At 28.8% G+C, this 10,115-nt stretch overlaps 1 protein-coding gene across 2 annotated transcripts; it reads right to left on the bottom strand.

Annotated features, from left to right (window-relative positions):
- Positions 1-4,136: 4,136 nt before the first annotated feature.
- LOC131636260 (uncharacterized) lies at positions 4,137-9,586 on the bottom strand. 2 transcript variants are annotated; one of them, XM_058906894.1, is made up of 3 exons: positions 9,250-9,586; positions 8,440-9,032; positions 4,137-4,468 (listed from the first exon to the last, which is right to left on the bottom strand). In XM_058906894.1, the coding sequence occupies exons 2-3, from the start codon at positions 8,644-8,646 to the stop codon at positions 4,232-4,234; spliced, it is 444 nt and encodes a 147-aa protein (XP_058762877.1). In that variant the 5' UTR covers positions 8,647-9,032; positions 9,250-9,586; the 3' UTR covers positions 4,137-4,231. The 2 variants fall into 2 exon arrangements, with proteins under 2 accessions (XP_058762877.1, XP_058762876.1); XM_058906893.1 differs by lacking the exon at positions 4,137-4,468 and adding an exon at positions 7,913-8,244.
- Positions 9,587-10,115: the final 529 nt, after the last annotated feature.

The following is a 10,115-nucleotide window of genomic DNA, read 5'->3' as shown; positions in this document are numbered from 1 at the left end:
GACATTAAAAAGTGAAGTCAAGTACCCAAGCATTTGCTCATTGAAGCTGAAAGTGAATGCTGCAAGGAGCTATTCAATGAAAATTCAAATGAGATCCAGGAAGCCTCTTACTTTATTGAAAGCTTAAACTTCAGCTTCATGGCTTGTGAAGTTTGAACCTAAGAACTCTTAGAACATAGCCCTGAGCTAGCTTCAGTTGTACGTCTTGTATCAAACCTGTCAAACAAAACAAACAGCTTGCAACAAATGAAATCAAAAAGCCCACAAGTGATGCAATAACTTTGAAAAGTCCAGAATATGCTTTTTATCTATAAGATATAAATAAAAATATAAGATATATTAATTACCATTACAACACCACATTTTGATTATTTTTTCAACATAACATGCACGCACAATCAGTTACCATACACCACAAAATTTACCATAATTAAAATGATAGGAACGTTAAACATGATGGTGTGGTAGCTTTTCTGCCACCAAGAAATAGAAAAGTCCCATTACTCTAGAGTGTCTTATGTTGTTGTTGTATTTAGCCTCAAGAGTTAAAGTTTCACCATCAAGTATCTTGATAGAGCCTATCTGAGGGTAACAAGTGGACATTCCTACAACATACCCTTTCTCATTTCCTGCTTCACTGCAATTTCCATATATTGGGATTGAGCTACATATAACCTTCCCATCCTGAAAATTTTCATGATCAAAATCATAAGACTTAAAAAGAAATATGATAGTTTAATATAACTTTACAAAATCGGTTTGTAAAGTGATACACAAAATTAGAATGAATTTATTATATTAGAATGACCAAAAAAACTGCCATATTCATTTTTTTCTATTAATTAATAATTTTTTTTCATTTTGATACTTTGTTTCTTTATTCTTTTGAATCTATCAACTATTATTTTTAGTATATTAAAAAAATTATAAATTTTGATTCCTCTAAATTATTTGCTACTATTTTAATTTAATTTTTTTTTGCAAAGTTTCACGTGGTGCACTTGTGTATTTCAAATGATTTTTTATGACATTTCATCAATACAAATTTAAATTATTATTAGTTTAATAATTTTCCTATTTAATTTTTAAATTTTATTAATTTATTTATAAATTTGAGTTAAGTTTTAATTGTTAAAATTAAAATTTTAATTCTATTTTTTTTATAAATTTTATTACTTTTAGATATTTTATAATTAACGTAATAAATTTTAATTAAAGTTAAAATTATATTTTGTAATTAATTATTAAACTATTTATATTTATAATTTAGCTATTTTATAATTAAAGTTTTATGTATAGAATTAAAGTACCAAAATAAAAAGAATTAGTAATTGGCAGACATAAATATAATTGATTACAGCCGTTTATTTTCTTCAATTTTATTTAAATTAAAGAATAAAATTAATATTTATATGTATAATTATACTAGAGATTCACTTAAATTTTAATTCTACTCACTTAACAAAGTACTATTTACATTTACTACTATAATTTCTATCAAATTAATTTTATATGAAATAAAAAGTTTCTTTTAATTTTTTTAAAATATTCTCATTGTTTTTTTAATTTTATTAAAATTAAATTCTATTCTATTCAATTAAAATAAAGTATCAAATAATTTATTTGTAAATAAAGTAATAGTGCATAAAAAATTGTTGAAAAAATTTAATTATAAATAATAACTACAAAATATTTTAATTTAAAAAAGATGTTAATAATTATTATTATATTTTAATAATAATGATATATATTTTTATTATAAATGGTTTTATTTATTATCTAGTGTCGGCCTTGCCTAAGCTACTGAATTTGAAATATTTAAAAATAATTTGATAATTATGCATACTACGGTCTCAAACACAAGTCCTCAACCTTTGAGCAAAATTTAACCAACTGCGCTAGCTATGCTTTGTTAATTTTAATTGTTAAGAAATAAATATACTACCTCCGATTCCATTTATAATAAAAATTCTCTTTTTAGATACATTAAATAAATAATGTATCTGGACAATATGTTGTCCTGATACATTATTTATTTAGTAAATCTATAAAAGGAATCTTTTCTTATAAATGGAACTAGAGGGAGTAGTATTTATAATTTATTTTTAATTTTTGTTTCCCTTCTCTTTACCCTCATTCTTTTCCATTTTTTTTTTTAAAAAATTCATCTCTCATTTTTACTCTTTGCATATTCCCTCTTTTTTCTTCACTCTCTGTTTTCCTTTTTCACTTTTTTTCTGTTACCCAGATGAACAAAATCAAAATCCTAATCTTCATCTAAACAAATCAAAAATCTTAATTTTCAATTCCATTTTGAGATATTTTCAAAGATTTCTCCAAAGATTTCAAATTCAATTAATCAATTTCCATATGAGGAACAAACTCGAAGCTTATTATCGATGCCATTCTACTTACTCAAGTAATTATTAGAAATATACTTAATGAAATCATTCTTGTTTTGAAAACAGGATATAAGGGAAAATCTTTGAAATATTTGTATTGGTTATAGGTTGTGGGAAATAACTTGTAAAGTGCCCATGAAAGAAAGCAAGATAGTGTATATAAGCATAAGATGTAACTTAGTCGGAATCACTATGAGGTTGGAGTTGCACTTGTGGATATAATCTTTTTAAGAGAAGAGAACACCAATAGATTATAGAGTTTGGATCTTTATCTATCACTACAAAAAAAAAGTCTCCTGCCACACCCAAGAAACCGAGGCTATATGCAAAATAACCGTGGGGCAACGTTGAGGCCACGGTTTGGCCACGAAAATCCAACTGTGGGATATGCGACAGTGGCCTTAAGTATAGTCCACGGTTTTTTGGTATATACGACGTTTTTTTGACAACCGTGGCTTTTATAGGCCACGGTTTAGGTAGTTTGATTAAGGCCGTGGTTTATATTTGTCAGGATTACAGAACTGTGGCCATATGGTAAAGCCACGGTTTCAATTTAACATTTAACATACAGTTTTGGTTCAAGATATAGCCACGGTTTGGTTATAACCACAGATTTAAAACCGTGGTTATATGTTATGCATTCTAAACCATTTATCTTGCCACGGTTTAATATAAATTTAATGTAAATAAATTTAGTGGTTTATATTAATCCAACACACCAATCACTTGCGCCAATTTTAAAGAATTTAAAATTTGATTAATATAATTATATAAATTCAAATTATTATACTGTCTAAATAACCTCTAAATAAATGTACAAATGGTTTCAATTGCCATGAGATGAAATACAATTTAATCCACTATTGAAACACAATTTACTGTCTAAATGACCTCTAAATAAATGACCTCTCATATCTGCTCCAGTATATAATCCATGCATTTCCCATGTCTAAATCTAGTCTTCTTCTATTGCCATGTAATAACCAAGACTGCAAAGAGGAACCTTTGACTTGGAATCTCGATACTTGTAAGCATTAGTGCAGTTTGGATCTGCGCACTTTTCCCTCGGGGGAGGATAACTGAAACAATTCGTAAAATAATCATTACAGAAATGAAGTTTCTAAAGCACGTCAAATAAGATGATTTGTTAGAAAAAAAACGCATTGTTCACACGTTCCAAGATACTAGCATGTCAAATTTTAAAGCTGTATCACAAAAGATATTTCTCATACTAACTAATTATTTTTCAAGAAACAACACAGCAATGGCATAAGATAAACAAAACGCAGCGGCACAAGCATAACACGACAACAACACAAGCATGACGAGATAAATACGTTACCATGGCAGGAGATATGTATCAGAGAAACAATTTGTAATTAGACATTAAAAAGTGAAGTCAAGTACCCAAGCATTTGCTCATTGAAGCTGAAAGTGAATGCTGCAAGGAGCTATTCAATGAAAATTCAAATGAGATCCAGGAAGCCTCTTACTTTATTGAAAGCTTAAACTTCAGCTTCATGGCTTGTGAAGTTTGAACCTAAGAACTCTTAGAACATAGCCCTGAGCTAGCTTCAGTTGTACGTCTTGTATCAAACCTGTCAAACAAAACAAACAGCTTGCAACAAATGAAATCAAAAAGCCCACAAGTGATGCAATAACTTTGAAAAGTCCAGAATATGCTTTTTATCTATAAGATATAAATAAAAATATAAGATATATTAATTACCATTACAACACCACATTTTGATTATTTTTTCAACATAACATGCACGCACAATCAGTTACCATACACCACAAAATTTACCATAATTAAAATGATAGGAACGTTAAACATGATGGTGTGGTAGCTTTTCTGCCACCAAGAAATAGAAAAGTCCCATTACTCTAGAGTGTCTTATGTTGTTGTTGTATTTAGCCTCAAGAGTTAAAGTTTCACCATCAAGTATCTTGATAGAGCCTATCTGAGGGTAACAAGTGGACATTCCTACAACATACCCTTTCTCATTTCCTGCTTCACTGCAATTTCCATATATTGGGATTGAGCTACATATAACCTTCCCATCCTGAAAATTTTCATGATCAAAATCATAAGACTTAAAAAGAAATATGATAGTTTAATATAACTTTACAAAATCGGTTTGTAAAGTGATACACAAAATTAGAATGAATTTATTATATTAGAATGACCAAAAAAACTGCCATATTCATTTTTTTCTATTAATTAATAATTTTTTTTCATTTTGATACTTTGTTTCTTTATCTATCAACTATTATTTTTAGTATATTAAAAAAATTATAAATTTTGATTCCTCTAAATTATTTGCTACTATTTTAATTTAATTTTTTTTTTTGCAAAGTTTCACGTGGTGCACTTGTGTATTTCAAATGATTTTTTATGACATTTCATCAATACAAATTTAAATTATTATTAGTTTAATAGTTTTCCTATTTAATTTTTAAATTTTATTAATTTATTTATAAATTTGAGTTAAGTTTTAATTGTTAAAATTAAAATTTTAATTCTATTTTTTTATAAATTTTATTACTTTTAGATATTTTATAATTAACGTAATAAATTTTAATTAAAGTTAAAATTATATTTTGTAATTAATTATTAAACTATTTATATTTATAATTTAGCTATTTTATAATTAAAGTTTTATGCATAGAATTAAAGTACCAAAATAAAAAGAATTAGTAATTGGCAGACATAAATATAATTGATTACAGCCGTTTATTTTCTTCAATTTTATTTAAATTAAAGAATAAAATTAATATTTATAAGTATAATTATACTAGAGATTCACTTAAATTTTAATTCTACTCACTAAACAAAGTACTATTTACATTTACTACTATAATTTCTATCAAATTAATTTTATATGAAATAAAAAGTTTCTTTAATTTTTTTAAAATATTCTCATTGTTTTTTTAATTTTATTAAAATTAAATTCTATTCTATTCAATTAAAATAAAGTATCAAATAATTTATTTGTAAATAAAGTAATAGTGCATAAAAAATTGTTGAAAAAATTTAATTATAAATAATAACTACAAAATATTTTAATTTAAAAAAGATGTTAATAATTATTATTATATTTTAATAATAATGAGATATATTTTTATTATAAATGGTTTTATTTATTATCTAGTGTCGGCCTTGCCTAAGCTACTGAATTTGAAATATTTAAAAATAATTTGATAATTATGCATACTACGGTCTCAAACACAAGTCCTCAACCTTTGAGCAAAATTTAACCAACTGCGCTAGCTATGCTTTGTTAATTTTAATTGTTAAGAAATAAATATACTACCTCCGATTCCATTTATAATAAAAATTCTCTTTTTAGATACATTAAATAAATAATGTATCTGGACAATATGTTGTCCTGATACATTATTTATTTAATAAATTTATAAAAGGAATCTTTTCTTATAAATGGAACTAGAGGGAGTAATATTTATAATTTATTTTTAATTTTTGTTTCCCTTCTCTTTACCCTCATTCTTTTCCATTTTTTTTAAAAAAAAATTCATCTCTCATTTTTACTCTTTCTTTGCATATTCCCTCTTTTTTCTTCACTCTCTGTTTTCCTTTTTCACTTTTTTTCTGTTACCCAGATGAACAAAATCAAAATCCTAATCTTCATCTAAACAAATCAAAAATCTTAATTTTCAATTCCATTTTGAGATATTTTCAAAGATTTCTCCAAAGATTTCAAATTCAATTAATCAATTTCCATATGAGGAACAAACTCGAAGCTTATTATCGATGCCATTCTACTTACTCAAGTAATTATTAGAAATATACTTAATGAAATCATTCTTGTTTTGAAAACAGGATATAAGGGAAAATCTTTGAAATATTTGTATTGGTTATAGGTTGTGGGAAATAACTTGTAAAGTGCCCATGAAAGAAAGCAAGATAGTGTATATAAGCATAAGATGTAACTTAGTCGGAATCACTATGAGGTTGGAGTTGCACTTGTGGATATAATCTTTTTAAGAGAAGAGAACACCAATAGATTATAGAGTTTGGATCTTTATCTATCACTACAAAAAAAAAGTCTCCTGCCACACCCAAGAAACCGAGGCTATATGCAAAATAACCGTGGGGCAACGTTGAGGCCACGGTTTGGCCACGAAAATCCAACTGTGGGATATGCGACAGTGGCCTTAAGTATAGTCCACGGTTTTTTGGTATATACGACGTTTTTTTGACAACCGTGGCTTTTATAGGCCACGGTTTAGGTAGTTTGATTAAGGCCGTGGTTTATATTTGTCAGGATTACAGAACTGTGGCCATATGGTAAAGCCACGATTTCAATTTAACATTTAACATACCGTTTTGGTTCAAGATATAGCCACGGTTTGGTTATAACCACAGATTTAAAACCGTGGTTATATGTTATGCATTCTAAACCATTTATCTTGCCACGGTTTAATATAAATTTAATGTAAATAAATTTAGTGGTTTATATTAATCCAACACACCAATCACTTGCGCCAATTTTAAAGAATTTAAAATTTGATTACTATAATTGTATAAATTCAAATTATTATACTGTCTAAATAACCTCTAAATAAATGTACAAATGGTTTCAATTGCCATGAGATGAAATACAATTTAATCCACTATTGAAACACAATTTACTGTCTAAATGACCTCTAAATAAATGACGTCTCATATCTGCTCCACTATATAATCCATGCATTTCCCATGTCTAAATCTAGTCTTCTTCTATTGCCATGTAATAACCAAGACTGCAAAGAGAAACCTTTGACTTGGAATCTCGATACTTGTAAGCATTAGTGCAGTTTGGATCTGCGCACTTTTCCCTCGGGGGAGGATAACTGAAACAATTCGTAAAATAATCATTACAGAAATGAAGTTTCTAAAGCACGTCAAATAAGATGATTTGTTAAAAAAAACGCATTGTTCACACGTTCCAAGATACTAGCATGTCAAATTTTAAAGCTGTATCACAAAAGATATTTCTCATACTAGCTAATTATTTTTCAAGAAACAACACAGCAATGGCATAAGATAAACAAAACGCAGCGGCACAAGCATAACACGACAACAACACAAGCATGACGAGATAAATACGTTACCATGGCAGGAGATATGTATCAGAGAAATAATTTGTAATTAGACATTAAAAAGTGAAGTCAAGTACCCAAGCATTTGCTCATTGAAGCTGAAAGTGAATGCTGCAAGGAGCTATTCAATGAAAATTCAAATGAGATCCAGGAAGCCTCTTACTTTATTGAAAGCTTAAACTTCAGCTTCACGGATTGTGAAGTTTGAACCTAAGAACTCTTAGAACATAGCCCTGAGCTAGCTTCAGTTGTACGTCTTGTATCAAACCTGTCAAACAAAACAAACAGCTTGCAACAAATGAAATCAAAAAGCCCACAAGCGATGCAATAACTTTGAAAAGTCCAGAATATGCTTTTTATCTATAAGATATAAATAAAAATATAAGATATATTAATTACCATTACAACACCACATTTTGATTATTTTTTCAACATAACATGCACGCACAATCAGTTACCATACACCACAAAATTTACCATAATTAAAATGATAGGAACGTTAAACATGATGGTGTGGTAGCTTTTCTGCCACCAAGAAATAGAAAAGTCCCATTACTCTAGAGTGTCTTATGTTGTTGTTGTATTTAGCCTCAAGAGTTAAAGTTTCACCATCAAGTATCTTGATAGAGCCTATCTGAGGGTAACAAGTGAACATTCCTACAACATACCCTTTCTCATTTCCAGCTTCACTGCTATTTCCATATATTGGGATTGAGCTGCATATAACCTTCCCATCCTGAAAATTTTCATGATCAAAATCATAAGACTTAAAAGAAATATGATAGTTTAATATAACTTTACGAAATCGGTTTGTAAAGTGATGACTGTTCCACTTATAAACATATGTCCAAACAATACATTATTTGATATGAAACTCTTAAAACAAAAAAAATATTCATACGTTAAAATGATTGAAGTTATTTAATGTTACCTTTCCATATAGAGTTGTTCCAATTGAACCAGTATGCATATGACCAACTCCATAGACAAAATAACCACCATTTTGCATTGGGAAGCTTGATTTCTTCACATCAACACAATTACTACCATTTACATTACTTCTTCCGCAAGGTTCGACTTCATATTCTATCTTGCAATCATGCTCCACACTCTTTCCTTTAGGCTTATCCAATATCATCAAAGTATCAGTTGCATCAATTATATAAAATATAATTGATAAAATGTCTCAGAAATTGATGTGAGCCTGCAAAAAAACACTTAAAAAAGTATTATTGTTTGATTTACAAAACATTTCTAAGTTAAAGTGGAGTTTTATGGAGAGTGTAAATTCTATATTGAAAATTTTGGTTGTGAATTTATCTTTGAATTGGGGTTGGTAGAAATAAACTTTAGCCGATAAAGATGCAATAGGTGAGTGCATAATTCTAACACAGGCTGAAACCTAAGAGTGCTACCCCTTATCATATCTGTTAGTGAAACCCAATTGCATCTATTGTGCAAATGAATGGTTTGTCATCATCCCCTAGTCCAGCAATTACAGGCTGGAAAAATTATGGACCAAACCTAAAAGGAAAAAGAAAGCATACTTAGTTTGTGAAGTTTCAACACAATAATTTGTAAACATAACAAAAGAGTACACAATCTTATGGTTTAATATCATATGTTGTGATGTGATCAGGTATGCAAACAGCCATAAAGGAAGAAAGAGAATTAGAATTTCAGAAAAGTAATTATAGTAGAATCTCTAATATAGTAACTTTTCAAATGAATGAAAACACACCTTTAATTCAAAGGATTTTGTTTATTTAAAGGGCCAGTTAATCTCATTATCTTACAAAACAATCTGTGAAGATGAAAATAAAGAGGTTGTTAGTATTTGTGATGGTTTTAGTAGAAGTATTAATGTGCAGTGAAAGCTGTTGGAAGCAAGAGAGAGAAACCATTATAGAGGCATCTAAAACTACTGATATCAAAAGATCAACTACTGATATCCAATCACGCTCTCCATGGATTTCATACTTTTCATGTAAGGCATCTAAAACTACTAATATCAAAAGATCAACCATTTCGTCTCCATTCTTTCCTATGTTGACTCTTGTATTAAACTCCAAATCAAAGTAAAGGTGGCATGGTAAACCCTGGGAGCAAGGAAACTTTTAAGACTTGAATAAACACGCATAAGGCACCCCCACATCACACAATGTAACTAGTAACTACAGTATAAGTTTTCCCATGAAACCTGTAAACATTAAACACAAAATTATTACCTCTTGAATCACTTCATAATGATGACGGAATTTGGAAGGCATGTTTTTGTACCTGAGAGTACAACACTAGGCAATATGAATATATAAAAAGAATGATTTTAGTGACAATTAATTAGTTGAAAAATAATGATCCACATGTGTCATACCCCAAAATTTGCCTCATCTACTTCATCTACAAAGATTCAAGAGACTAGGGTTCCATCCAAGCAACACTCCTAGCCAAGAGCCTCCCAAGGCTAGAGTTTGAGATTCTCTTAGGGGGATCAATGAGATAAGGCTCTTAATCAAGGGTATATGGTTTACAGTGATCTAATGTAACCCCATGGCAAAAGTCATGGCACAACTCCAAAGGCTACCTGCTCAAACAATCCCAAGATCC

Source organism: Vicia villosa, unplaced genomic scaffold, assembly GCF_029867415.1.
Source record: "Vicia villosa cultivar HV-30 ecotype Madison, WI unplaced genomic scaffold, Vvil1.0 ctg.001678F_1_1, whole genome shotgun sequence".
In the NCBI taxonomy this organism is placed as follows: Eukaryota; Viridiplantae; Streptophyta; class Magnoliopsida; order Fabales; family Fabaceae; genus Vicia; species Vicia villosa.
Note: the sequence above shows the minus strand (reverse complement) of the source record. Positions and strands in the feature narration are given on the sequence as shown.